General features: G+C 47.3%; 1 protein-coding gene across 2 annotated transcripts in view; it reads left to right on the forward strand.

Moving 5' to 3' along the window:
* The window catches only part of NBN (nibrin), a 158,413-nt gene extending 144,463 nt beyond the window's left edge, over positions 1 to 13,950 (forward strand). For both annotated transcript variants that reach the window (XM_075353104.1, XM_075353103.1), the window contains exon 16: positions 13,864 to 13,950. In XM_075353104.1, the coding sequence (XP_075209219.1) occupies positions 13,864 to 13,897 (34 nt within the window). In that variant the 3' untranslated portion in view covers positions 13,898 to 13,950. The remainder of the gene's footprint in view (positions 1 to 13,863) is intronic.
* Positions 13,951 to 14,386: the final 436 nt, after the last annotated feature.

Consider the following 14,386-nt stretch of genomic DNA (forward strand, 5'->3'; position numbering starts at 1 on the left):
TTTTATTTATTATTATACCCAAAACGTTATTTACACGCAACATTGCATGAAACTGCGTACATATATAAATGGCTGAGTGAAGTTTTTGCAACGTGCCAGGATTTTTATTTTCAGAATATAGACAGCTGGGGTTAATATCAACACATTATTTAGTAATATATCTTTTTATTTTCACACGTCAAAGGCGCAAAAACTTTCCTGGCACAAAATGTTCAGAAAGCCCTGGCAACGAAAGGGTTTAACCCCTTCACGATATGCGAACTACAATTAAGTTTTTAAAAATATCACAAAAAGTTCAAATTGCTTCCTCTTTTTGCCCCCATTGAAACTAAAATAACAAAAAAAAGTATCAAAACATAAAATAAAATTGATCGGTTAAACAGCGTAACGAAAAAAAAAATCAGTATGCCAGAATTGGCCGCTGAAACATTGCAATAAAATACAATAAGAGGCGATCAAAACATTGTATGTACACAAAAATGGTATCGGTAAAAACGTCAGCTCAGGGTACAAAAAATAAGCATATGGCTATATTGATGGAAGAAGGGGAGGAAAAGACTAAAACGGGCTTTACACGCTACAACAAATCTAACGATGTGTCGGCGGGGTCACGTCGTAAGTGACGCACATCCGGCATAGTTAGTGGTGGTGTAGCGTGTGACAGCTACGTGCGATTGCGATTGAACGTAAAACCGTTCATCGCATACACGTCGTTCATTTCCTTAAAATTGCACGTTGGATTGTTTAATGTTCCCGAGGTAGCACACATCGCAGTGTCTGACACCCCGGGAACGATGAACAGATCTTACCTGCGTCCCGCGGCTCCTGCCAGCAATGCGGAAGGAAGGAGGTGGGCGAGATGTTTGTCCCGCTCAGCTCCGCCCCTCCGCTTCTATTGGCCGGCTGCCATGTGACGCCGAACGTCCCTCCCACTCCAGGAAGTGGATGGGCGCCGCCCACATCGAGGTCGTATGGAAGGGTAAGTGGGTGTGACGGGAAATAATCATTTGTGCGACAAGGTCAACAAATTGAACGTGCTGCACATACGATGGGGGCGTGTCACATCGCATATGATATCGTATGTGATATCGTAAGGTGTAAAGCAGCCTTAAAACGCAAAAGCCCAGAAAATGGACACGGCGGGAAGGGGTTAAGGCACGTAGCTGATGTAGCTCATTGGTATCCTGGCATTACGGGTGACTGGGGCTTTTGAAGTGAATAATCTGTACAGTATAATCCAGGTTACGTGTCATCGTCATAGCAAAAGGCAATCATATTCCAGAAGAAAGGAAGCGGCAGTGAGACGATAAAGCCCTGCCTGCTCCCCGGCCGCCGGGCTCTGCACATTAGGCCCCTGTCACAGCCGCTGCTGAGCTGCACCGCAGGTTATTTTCAGCGTTGTTTGCTTTTTTCCTTCCTGTCTCGTTTATAGGATAATCAGGAGTTGCTTGGAAACGGCAGCCAGCTACAATTATATTCTCACTTAAGTGATGATGCAATTTGGCTGCCGCATGTCCCTGCCTCAGAAAATAGAGCTTAGTAAATGGGATTGAGGAGGGTGAATATGCTCAATCACTTTCTCGTATGTGACGCACTTCTAAATCCTGACTCAGCTCATCTGGGGAGACATCACCCTGGCTGCTTAAATACTGAAAGCCCGGAGATCGTCATGCAGTAAGGCTCCCTGCCTGCATGCCTGCCTGGTATACGCTATGGAGCCAGAATCCTAATTATAGGGGTGACCAGATGACATTTGCTTCCAAAGTGCCTGAATAGATGCCAGCAATAGAAGTGCGTTTTTTTGTGCACCTTGCATATGCAACAACTGGCTGGATGTTATTGCTTTGTATGAAGGGGTGACCATGAGCCCCCACTGCAAAATCTGTAATGGCCCCCTTTTATCATGCATGTAATATTTCACTCCTTGTATACAGCAAAGAGATGTTTTAGGCTCCCTCTGGCTTAAAGGCCTCTGATCCTGAGCATTTAAAGGGAACCAATCACCAGGATTTTCGCATATAACCTATAGCCAGTGCTATACTGGCACTATCAGGCTGATTCTATACATACCTGTAGTGCTCATCTCGGATGTTTAGGTTTTGAAATCCAAGAAAGGGAAGTTTATAAAATCCTCAGCTTCTTGAGTGACAGCAGCTGAGGAGCAGATAATATCTGGGGGTATTCATAGTTATCCCCTCCCCTGATAGAATTTGCATAAGTATTATACAATCGATTTACTTTTTCACTAGCAGGACCTGTGTGAGGTCATACCCATGTGACCAGAAGGGGCGGGGCCTCAGCCTCAGCCAACAGAAGAATGTTGCTTCCTGGTATCAGCTTTGTTGGCTGAGGCCCCGCCCCTCCTGGTCACATGGGTATGACCTCACACAGGTCCTGCTAGTGAAAAAGTAAAATCGATTGTATAATACTTGGGTAGATGCTAGAATGTACGTGCTCCTGACAGGTATGACATAACTTGACATGTGATGGGGGTGTATTCAAAATGCATCCCGATGTTTCCAGCCAGACTTTTCCATTGTTTTTCTAAGTCCATGTGGGAATAGAGTTGATTATAATAGAAGCGGGGGTCTGGGGGTGAGACCCAAATATGGTGGGTGGGGGGGATGAATCCCCCCTTGCATGATTATAGTGGATAGGAAGAAACATCGCCACACCCCCAACGAAGCCGGCCACGCCCACTACCCTGTCAGGAGCCTGTACATTCTAGGCTCAACCATAATACTTATCTCCCCCCCATTTAGAATTAGCATAACTATAAATAACCCCCACACCCGCTATTATCTGCTCCTCAGCTGCTGTCACTCAAGAAGCTGCTGATTTTATAAACTTTCTGGGATTTCAAAACCTATACATCCCGAGCTGTCCACTACAGGTATGTATAGAATCAGCCTGATAGTGCCAGTATAGCACTGGCTTTAGGTTATATACGAAAATCCTGGTGATTGGTTCCCTTTAACATCTTAGGGTATGTGGGTATGACAGCCTTTTCAGCTGGGTCTGCATCAAAAACTGCCTAAAAAAATGCTTAAGGCCCTGTGCGCACGCTGTGGATTTACCTCGGATTTTGCTGCAGATTTACTGCAGAAAATGTGTCTATCATTGCTGCAGTTATTCCCCAGCAAATCCTATGGGTTTTAAAAAATGCTGTGCGCACACTGTGTTTTTTTTATACCTGCGGATTTACCCGCGGATTTTCTGCTGCGGAATTAATGTGCATGTCACTTCTTTTCCGCAGGTACCTGCGGTTTTTGCCATAGATAATAGTAAAATTCTGCAGCAAATCTGCAGTAAAGCCACATGCGGATTTCGTTGCGTTTTTTTTGCCGCGGGTGCTGGATTCTTTAAAAGGGTCCGGATTTTTCTTAAGAAAAAGGCACTTTCTAGTGCACACATGGCCTAAAGAGTGAATATTGATATTGACTAAGAGGGCCACTTAATATGGTGGTGGTTTCCTAAAAAGAGCCACTCCTTGGCTAGGTCCTTCCCGGAGGGATATCTGGCTAGTTTTCTGTGTTGAGACTCCTAACAGAGGCTCCACGGACTTTTTTGATTTGCATATTTCCCAGGGGACAATGCACTTAGAATTTCACTGTCTTGAGCGCCCTTGTTGGCTGCTGGCAGTGTTTTCTCTGGCTGGTCTCCGCAAAGTCTACAAGGCATAGACAATAAGTTGTAATAATTCGCCAACCTTTTTCATTCAGTTTTTTTTAGTTTTTTTGCTTCATTCTTCAAGAACGACTTTTCTTAGAGCCTGGATGCTAGATGAAGAGTGCTGATGACTTCTCTCCTCATTCCCCATAGGTGTGTTCAGATCAGGAGACTCTTGGCCACTGAATCACTTTCACCCTGTTCATGTTCAGAATAAAACAGTGGCCTTAGATGTGTGTTTTGAATCATTGTCATGTTGGAAAAGTGCGCATCATGTGGACGGAGTGATGACAGCATTTTCTCTTTCAATATAGAGCAGTTCAAAAGAGAGTTCATGACACCATCAATGAAATGTAGCTCCTTGCCACCCATCCTGAAGCCCCACGTGAAGACACTGCCACCATGTTTCACTGTAGGCACCATGTGTTTTTCTTTGTACTCACCTTTAGCAACACCATACAGTTTTGAAGTCATCAATTCCAAAAACATGTTTATCTTTGTCTCATTTCTCCAGATATGTCCCAGTAGTCTTTACGTTTTTCACCATAGACCCAGGCAAAAATTGTAGGTGGTCTTTTTTGTGCATGGGCATTAGAAGAGACTTCCTTTGTGGATGACACCCATGATGCCATTCCTCAGCAGTGTACATCCTGGGAATCATGGTGTATCATGGGAAACACCCCGGTTTGGCTTCTACTTCTTTCGCTGAATTTCCATGTCAATTTTCGTCAACCCTTCTCATCAGAAGTCTCTTCTGTTTAGGACGTCTCTGGGAGATACTTGCAGTTCCATCTTTCTTCAATTGTAACACCCTTCTATAATGAACTGTCTGCTGGCCATCTGTGTAATGAATAGTTAGTTAGGCAGGGATTAGCAATATGCACGCAGAACTTGGGTGTATATTGTACCTGACAGGTTCCCTTTAGGCCATGTGTGCACGCTGCGGATTTTACCACAGAAAATGTCTAACATTTCTGCAGTCATTCCCCAGCAAAACCTATGGGTATAAAAAATGCTGTGCGCACACTGTGTTTTTGTTATATTTGCAGATTTTCCGCTGTGGAATTAATGAGCATGTCACTTTTTTTCCCGCAGGTACCTTCGGTTTTTGCCATAGATAATGGTAAAAATCCGCAGAGACCAACCTGCGGCAAATCCGCAGCAAACTGCTTCAAAACCGCATGCGGATTTCGTTGCGGTTTCGGTGCGTTTTTGACTGCAGGTGCAGGATTCTTTAAGAGGGTCTGGATTTTCCTTGCGAAAAAGTAACTTTGTAGTGCGCACATGGCCTTAAAGTGACATTTTTATTATCACAAAGTATCATCATGGGGCAAAACGATTGGTTTAGATCAGAGTTAGAGCATTTATACATTTTTGTAATTAAAGGGAACCTGTCATGTTGGCTCTAAAAAATCACTTCCCGAAGGAGAGGGCGTCCAGAGTCAATGAGCAGAAGAATAAATAGTTTTCTTTGTCGCTCCATTGGGAGACCCAGACAATTGGGTGTATAGCTATGCCTCCGGAGGCCACACAAAGTATTACACTAAAAGTGTAAAGCCCCTCCCCTTCTGCCTATACACCCCCCGTGCACACGGGCTCCTCAGTTTTTATGCTTTGTGCGAAGGAGGCAGACATCCACGCATAGCTCCACAGCTTGGTCAGCAGCAGCTGCTGACTAGGTCGGATGGAAGAAAAGAGGGCCCATAATAGGACCCCCAGCATGCTCCCTTCTCACCCCACTTTGTCGGCGGTGTTGTTAAGGTTGAGGTGCCCATTGCGGGTACACAGGCAGGAGCCACATGCTGTTTTCCTTCCCCATCCCTTAATGGGCTCTGGGTGAAGTGGGATCCGGATCGGTCTCCAGGCACTGGGACCGTGCTCCCTCCGCAGCCCCTGGGAATCTGCAGGATAGGAGCTGGATATCGTCAGGGACAAAGCCCTGCTACTATGAGGTACTCTGTCTCCGTGGGGACCGCGCATGGAGCGCTGGTCCCATACACATTACAGCAGTGCGCCGGGCATGGAGCGCTTGTGCCAGACACTTTCCATCTCTGCTGGGTGTGTTAGTGCGCCGGACATGGAGCGTTTGGGCCAGACACTTTCCAGCTCTGCTGGGTGTGTTAGTGCGCCGGACATGGAGTGCTTGTGCCAGACACTTTCCAGCTCTGCTGGGTGTGTTAGTGCGCCGGACATGGAGCGTTAGTGCCAAACACTTTCCAGCACTGCTGGAGGTGTTAGTGCGTCGGGGGACTACGCGCGGCCGCGCTTATTGCCGGCCGCGCTTATAACTTTAGTCCCCGGCTTCTGCGGCCTAGTGTCGTTCTTTCCCGCCCACAGGCCTGCCAGTCAGGGGAGGGGCGGGACGCTGCACGGATCGTCAGCGGAGGGCTGGAGCATACATTAGTATCCTCCTCCCTCCTCACTCAGTACAGTGGGACGCTGGATTCCCGCACTTTTCTTGGGCACGCCCACGGTCTCCTCCTCCTCACTGAACGCCGGCAGCCATTCCTGTCAGCGATTCAGACGCTGGAGAGGAGAGGCAACACAGGGAGACCTAGGCAGGGAATCTGGCGACCACACAACCGCTCTGAGCGGTCGGTAAGCAGCACCTGTGGTGCTGGCCCCACTGAGTACCGAAGTGTGTATATATATATATATATATAGGCTTTTAGGCTATACATTGCACTGTACGGTCGCTCTGTTGATTTTTGGCTATATACCCTCCTGGTTGTTCTCAGAGGAGACAACATGTCATCTGCAGGGCCGACTGCCGCTGCTACAGGTGGCCCAGGTGGATCCACCTGCTACCACTGTCCAGGTGACAGGGACGGAGTTTGCAGCCTTTGCTGACAAGCTGTCTGAGACTATGGACAAATGGTCTGCTAAAATACTGGAAGCTTTGCAGTCCAGACCGGTGATTCAGGCCCCGGGCTCTAGCCAATCCTTGACCCCTGGTCCCCCTCAATTGGAACAGCAATGTGCCCCGGGGGTAACCCACAGGTCCCAGGGTGAGGTCTCTGACACGGACCGCAGTCCCAGGCCGCCCAAGCGGGGTCGCTGGGAAATTCCCTCCACTTCATCACACTGTTCAGGGTCCCAGCAGGGGGACTCTCTGGAGGATGAAGCGGAGGTCTCAGATCAGGATTCTGATACTGAAGCCGCTCTCAACCTAGATACACCTGAAGGTGACGCAGTAGTGAATGACCTTATAGCGACCATCAATCAGGTGTTGGATATTTCTCCCCCAGCTCCTCCAATTGAGGAGTCTGCTTCTCAGGAGAAATTCCGTTTCAGGTTTCCAAAGCGTACATTAAATATGTTTCTGGATCACTCTGACTTCAGAGAGGCAGTCCAGAAAAACCGAGACTGTCCAGACAAGCGTTTTTCCAAGCGCCTTAAGGACACACGTTATCCCTTCCCCCCCGAGGTTGTCAAGGGCTGGACTCAGTGTCCTAAGGTGGATCCTCCAATCTCCAGACTGGCGGCTAGATCCATAGTTGCAGTGGAAGACGGGGCTTCACTCAAAGATGCCACTGACAGACAGATGGAACTATGGTTGAAATCCATCTATGAAGTTATCGGCGCGTCTTTTGCTCCAGCATTCGCAGCCGTATGGGCACTCCAAGCTATCTCAGCTTGTCAGGCGCAGATTCATGCGGTAACACGTACATCTGCCCCACAAGTGGTGTCCTTAACCAATCAGGCGTCGGCGTTTGCGTCCTACGCCATTAATGCTATCCTTGACTCTGCGAGCCGTACGGCGGTGGCATCCGCCAACTCGGTGGTACTCCGCAGGGCCATGTGGCTACGTGAATGGAAGGCAGACTCTGCTTCCAAAAAGTTCTTAACCGGTTTGCCATTGGCTGGCGACCGCTTGTTTGGTGAGCGATTGGATGAAATCATTAAACAATCCAAGGGAAAGGATTCATCCTTACCCCAGTCCAAACCAAACAGACCTCAACCACGGAAGGTACAATCGAGGTTTCGGTCCTTTCGGACGGCGGGCAGATCTCAATTTTCCTCGTCCAAAAGGCCTCAGAAAAATCAGAGGAACTCAGATGCATGGCGGTCTAAGTCACGTCCTAACAAGACCGCCGGAGGCACCGCTCCCAAAGCGGCCTCCTCATGACTTTCGGCCTCTCCAAACCGCATCCTCGGTCGGTGGCAGGCTCTCCCGCTTTTGCAACACCTGGCTGCCACAAGTAAAAGACCGATGGGTGAGAGACATTCTATCTCACGGTTACAGGATAGAGTTCAACTCTCGTCCTCCGACTCGTTTCTTCAGAACATCTCCACCCCCCGACAGAGCCGAGGCTCTTATGCAGGCGGTGGGCACCCTGAAGGCGGAAGGAGTGGTGATCCCGGTTCCTCGTCAGCAACGGGGTCACGGTTTTTACTCCAACTTGTTCGTGGTGCCAAAAAAGGACGGATCCTTCCGTCCCGTTCTGGACCTAAAGCTGCTCAACAAGCATGTGAAAACCAGGCGGTTCCGGATGGAATCGCTTCGCTCCGTCATCGCCTCCATGTCCCAAGGAGATTTCCTGGCATCAATAGACATCAAAGATGCTTATCTCCACGTACCGATTGCGCCAGAGCATCAGCGCTTCCTGCGCTTCGCCATAGGGGACGAACACCTTCAGTTCGTGGCACTACCTTTTGGCCTGGCAACAGCCCCACGGGTCTTCACCAAGGTCATGGCAACAGTGGTGGCAATCCTACACTCTCAGGGACACTCGGTGATCCCTTACTTAGACGATCTACTTGTCAAGGCACCCTCTCAAGGGGCATGCCAACACAGCCTGAACATTGCTCTGGAAACTCTCCAGAGTTTCGGGTGGATCATCAATTTTCCAAAGTCAAATCTGACACCGGCCCAATCACTAACATATCTTGGCATGGAGTTTCATACTCTCTCAGCGATAGTGAAGCTTACGCTGACCAAACAGCGTTCACTACAGACAGGGGTGCAATCTCTCCTTCATGGTCAGTCACACCCCCTGAGGCGCCTCATGCACTTCCTAGGGAAGATGGTGGCAGCAATGGAGGCAGTTCCTTTTGCGCAGTTTCATCTGCGCCCACTTCAATGGGACATTCTCCGCAAATGGGACAGGAAGTCGACGTCCCTCGACAGGAACGTCTCCCTTTCTCGGGCAGCCAAAGCTTCCCTTCAGTGGTGGCTTCTTCCCACTTCTCTGTCAAAGGGGAAATCCTTCCTGCCCCCATCCTGGGCTGTGGTCACGACGGACGCGAGCCTGTCAGGGTGGGGAGCGGTCTTTCTCCACCACAGGGCTCAGGGGACTTGGACTCAGACAGAGTCCTCCCTTCAGATCAATGTTCTGGAGATAAGGGCAGTGTATCTTGCCCTAAAGGCGTTCCAGCCGTGGCTGGAAGGCAAACAGATCCGAATTCAGTCGGACAACTCCACAGCGGTGGCATACATCAACCACCAAGGCGGGACACGCAGTCGGCAAGCCTTCCAGGAGGTCCGGCGGATTCTGCTATGGGTGGAAGCCACAGCCTCCACCATATCCGCAGTTCACATCCCGGGCGTAGAAAACTGGGAAGCAGATTTTCTCAGTCGCCAGGGCATGGACGCAGGGGAATGGTCCCTTCACCCGGACGTGTTTCAGGAGATCTGTTGCCGCTGGGGCATGCCGGACGTCGACCTAATGGCGTCCCGGCACAACAACAAGGTCCCGACGTTCATGGCACGGTCTCAAGATCACAGAGCTCTGGCGGCAGACGCCTTAGTTCAGGATTGGTCGCAGTTTCAACTCCCTTATGTGTTTCCTCCTCTGGCACTGTTGCCCAGAGTGTTACGCAAGATCAGGGCCGACTGCCGTCGCGCAATCCTCGTCGCTCCAGACTGGCCGAGGAGGTCGTGGTACCCGGATCTGTGGCATCTCACGGTCGGCCAACCGTGGGCACTCCCAGACCGACCAGACTTGCTCTCTCAAGGGCCGTTTTTCCATCTGAATTCTGCGGCCCTGAACCTGACTGTGTGGCCATTGAGTCCTGGATCCTAGCGTCTTCAGGATTATCTCAAGAGGTCATTGCCACCATGAGACAGGCTAGGAAACCAACGTCCGCCAAGATCTACCACAGGACGTGGAAAATTTTCCTGTCGTGGTGCTCTGCTCAGGGCGTTTCTCCCTGGCCATTTACGTTGCCCACTTTTCTGTCCTTTCTTCAATCCGGATTAGAAAAGGGTTTGTCACTAGGCTCCCTTAAGGGACAAGTCTCTGCGCTCTCTGTCTTTTTTCAGAAGCGCCTAGCCAGACTTCCACAGGTACGCACGTTCCTGCAGGGGGTTTGTCACATCGTTCCTCCTTACAGGCGTCCGTTAGAACCCTGGGATCTGAACAGGGTGCTGATGGCTCTTCAGAAACCACCGTTCGAGCCAATGAGGGATATCTCTCTCTCGCGCCTTTCACAGAAGGTGGTCTTCCTAGTGGCAGTCACATCACTTCGGAGAGTGTCTGAGCTAGCAGCACTGTCATGCAAAGCCCCCTTCCTAGTGTTTCACCAGGACAAGGTGGTTCTGCGTCCGGTTCCGGAATTTCTCCCTAAGGTGGTATCCCCCTTTCATCTCAATCAGGATATCTCCTTACCCTCTTTTTGTCTTCATCCAGTTCACCAATGTGAAAAGGATTTGCACTTGTTAGATCTGGTGAGAGCACTCAGATTCTACATTTCTCGTACGGCGCCCCTGCGCCGCTCGGATGCACTCTTTGTCCTTGTCGCTGGCCAGCGTAAAGGGACACAAGCTTCCAAATCAACCCTGGCTCGGTGGATCAAGGAACCAATTCTCGAGGCTTATCGTTCCTCCGGACTTCCGGTTCCCTCAGAGCTGAAGGCCCATTCTACCAGGGCCGTGGGAGCGTCCTGGGCTTTGCGGCACCAGGCTACGGCTCAGCAGGTGTGTCAGGCGGCTACCTGGTCGAGCCTGCACACTTTCACGAAACACTATCAGGTGCATACCTATGCTTCGGCAGATGCCAGCCTAGGTAGGCGAGTCCTTCAGGCGGCGGTTGCCCACCTGTAGGACGGAGCCGGTTGCGGCTCTATTATGAGGTATTATTTACCCACCCAGGGACTGCTTTTGGACGTCCCAATTGTCTGGGTCTCCCAATGGAGCGACAAAGAAGAAGGGAATTTTGTTTACTTACCGTAAATTCCTTTTCTTCTAGCTCCAATTGGGAGACCCAGCACCCGCCCCTGTTTTTTGTGTACACATGTTGTTCATGTTGAATGGTTTCAGTTCTCCGATATTCCTTCGGATTGAATTTACTTTAAACCAATTATAATTTTTTCCTCCTTCTTGCTTTTGCACCAAAACTGAGGAGCCCGTGTGCACGGGGGGGTGTATAGGCAGAAGGGGAGGGGCTTTACACTTTTAGTGTAATACTTTGTGTGGCCTCCGGAGGCATAGCCTATACAACCCAATTGTCTGGGTCTCCCAATTGGAGCTAGAAGAAAAGGAATTTACGGTAAGTAAACAAAATTCCCTTCTTTAGAACCACATTCATTTAACGGTATGCTGGAAGTCACTGAGAAGGACCGCCCACTGGACTAAGACCACCCACAGGACTCCTAAATCCAGAAAAAGAAGATATTTATATAAATAAAATGCAAGTTCTGCTGATTCTGATGTTTCCATCTGTATATGAATCTACTCAGCTCTTCCCTACACTTATATACTATGCTGCCCGCACTGTAATTCTGCTTTAACAACTATTTGTACAGGCCGTCCCCACATTGCTGACGATCAGTCTGAGCAATTTTTTTTTTTTTTTTTGAAGCGTTCAAAAATATAAATTTTTTTCATGCAGAAACTACTTCAATAAAAGCTATTTCTTGAACTATTTTGGAAGTGGCTTTTGCAGCCCTTTGTGTCCAGTTTAGAGTGGATTCCACCAGGAGACACTTAAAAAAAAAAATAAGAAACAGCACTTCCCTTTAACTTTTTTTTTTTTTTGTTACAAAAAATCATAGTTGAAACCAATCACTTAAACTAAACAGCAAAGGAGATTAACATTGAAAAGAATAGGAAGACTCCTTCAAGTGTTTGAGGGTTTTTTTAGGCAATTTTTATAGCTTTTTTTTTTTTTAGCAAACTGTTAAAAAAATAAATACAATATAAATACAAAAAACTCCTCAGAAACACTCCATGTGGACAAAACCTTAAAGGGAATCTGACACCAGGTTTTCGCTCCTTACTCTGAGAGCAACATAATGTAGACAGAGACCCTGATTCCAGCGATGTGTCACTTACTGAGCTGTTTGCTGTCATTTTGATAAAATCAATGTTTTCTCTGCTGAAGATCTAGCAATTATACAGAGCTCATGAATATGCTGGACTACCTGCAGCACATCAAGTAGTCCTCTAATGATCTATTGCCGATTAACAGTGATTTTATCAAAACTACACTAAGCTGTCCATTAAGTGACATCACTGGAATCAGGATCTCTGCCCCTACATTATGCTGCTCTCAGATTAGGTGGCAACAAATTGGTGCCAGATTCCCTTTAAATCCTCACACTTATGATATTTGTACAACACTAGGAATTTATGAGAAATGATGCATGTGAAAAGCTGTATAGTGAAATCTGTCTTTGTGCTAGGCATCTGTCTAGGAAAATAAACCCTCCGTACAAGGTATACAAGATACAGTAGTGCCCAGAAGCCTTAAGTGTACTGTCTGAGCGTCTGTCGCTTGCAGTGGTTGCAGAAATGTCTTGGATCGTCACATTCATCTTAATCACTTGAAATTCACATACTCGCAACCACAATATTGGATGTATTTGGATGTGGCTGTATGTGAATTCACATTTGTGCTGTAAAGAGGTAGAAGAGAAACTGGCAATAAAAGGGTTGCTCAGATTATTGCAAATAATAAATATGTAAGCATAATAAAGATGATCACAAGCCGCTTACTAATATATACTGCTGAAAAAAATAAAGGTGTGTGTGTGTGTGTATATAGTCTGTTTCTCTTCTACCTTTTTACAGCACTAATGTGAATTCACATACAGCCACATCCAAATATGTCCAATATTGTAGGGGTGAGTATGTGAATTTCAAGTGATTAAGATTAGTGTTGAGCGAATCCGAACTGTAAAAATCCGGATCCGTGCGGTTTCAGAGTCCGATCCGGGTCCTACCCGGTCGCGGGAATCCGTCTGCACGATCCGGATCCGGGATAATTTTATTTTTTTTTTCTCTCTCTCTCTCTTCCTCTCTCGTCCCGGATCCGCTCCCCATTCACATACATGGGTCCGGATCGGATCCGGACTTCTTTTCCGATCCGCGACGGATTTGCCGGACCCGGATTATTAGAAATCCGACGAACTCTAATTAAGATGAATGTGACGATCCAAGAAATTTCTGCAACTATTGCAAACGACAGATACTCAGACATATAGATAGATATTGTATAAATATACTGTATGTGTGCGTATGATGGATGCATATATATATATATAAAAAATATATTTTAGTGTAAACCTTGAAAAGGGAATACACAAACTACATCTGCCCCATCATCAACCTGAATTCCCTCCCTCCTATAAGACCCCGGCAGATAGGACGGCCGTAATAAGACATTACTCTGCCTCCTGCATTGAAACCCTGCACCCGCCATCTGTGTCTACACCAGTGGGAGTCGGGCGCCACAGAAGCCGAGTGACTTGTCCCATGAAATCCCCCAATCCGCAGCAAGTTATGGACAGAAATACTGAATGGATGGCAGGGACTTCAGGGTGAACGGGAAGACATAGTTTTACTAATAAAGAAAATGACACCAAGAAGGGATGATATATAATATATATATAAAAAACTAAATGAATATGTAGAAATATTAACAAGATTTGTGGATTTTATAAAAGTGAAATAAATAAAATCTTTATTATTTTACTCATTTATTTTGCAATTCTCTGCTATGAGGCAACTGATTGCAGAGCCCAGACTAAGAAAGCCAGTGTCACAACTTCCTCTAAGCCGGGTTTGGTAAGAGTAAGACTGACACAAGGATTTCACTCCCTACTTCCAAAAAAAAAAAAGTGTTCTTCCCACTTCATTATCGAGAGCCGCATGTTGTACTCCCCTGAGACGAGTCTGAAGTGTTTTGCTGACGTTCTTACATTCTGATTCTGTACTAAATTGTATAGTGATTTTTGGTTTATTTTCTACAGGTATAACCCTAGAACGGTTAAAAGACGACGATGAAGAAACCGTAGAAGACGTCTTATGTAAAGCAAATAAAATGAATGTTTAATGTGTATGCTAGTGAAGTGATCATTGTGTCTTGGGAATTATGGGATGTCGCTACATTTACAGAAGACAGAAATAATCACCCCGTATGTCTACTCAATAGCCATCTCTAAGGCTTCCGTACACATGTGGTAGACAAAATTGTGCAAACCGGGACCTGATGGACTATGTAATGTGGCTGTCTCCTGGATTACCCAGGCAGGGGGCAGTTAGTGGGATCATAGGTGGCACAAAAGCTCTAGATTTTATTTCCTACTAGCAAAATACCTGCGGCTTCACTCGTGGAAATTATGTTTCAAGTTCCCTTGATTCTACCTGTCTCATCCGTTTCTTTTCAAGCCAAAGACGACGTGCCCGGTGTTCAGATGTCTTAGCTTTTGGGTTAACTAGCAAAATACATGGTCAGTCCTCGGTATCATGACCTTTTAGTAATCACCTCACACC

The sequence above is a fragment of the Anomaloglossus baeobatrachus genome, chromosome 6 (genome assembly GCF_048569485.1).
Source record: "Anomaloglossus baeobatrachus isolate aAnoBae1 chromosome 6, aAnoBae1.hap1, whole genome shotgun sequence".
NCBI lineage: Eukaryota > Metazoa > Chordata > Amphibia > Anura > Aromobatidae > Anomaloglossus > Anomaloglossus baeobatrachus.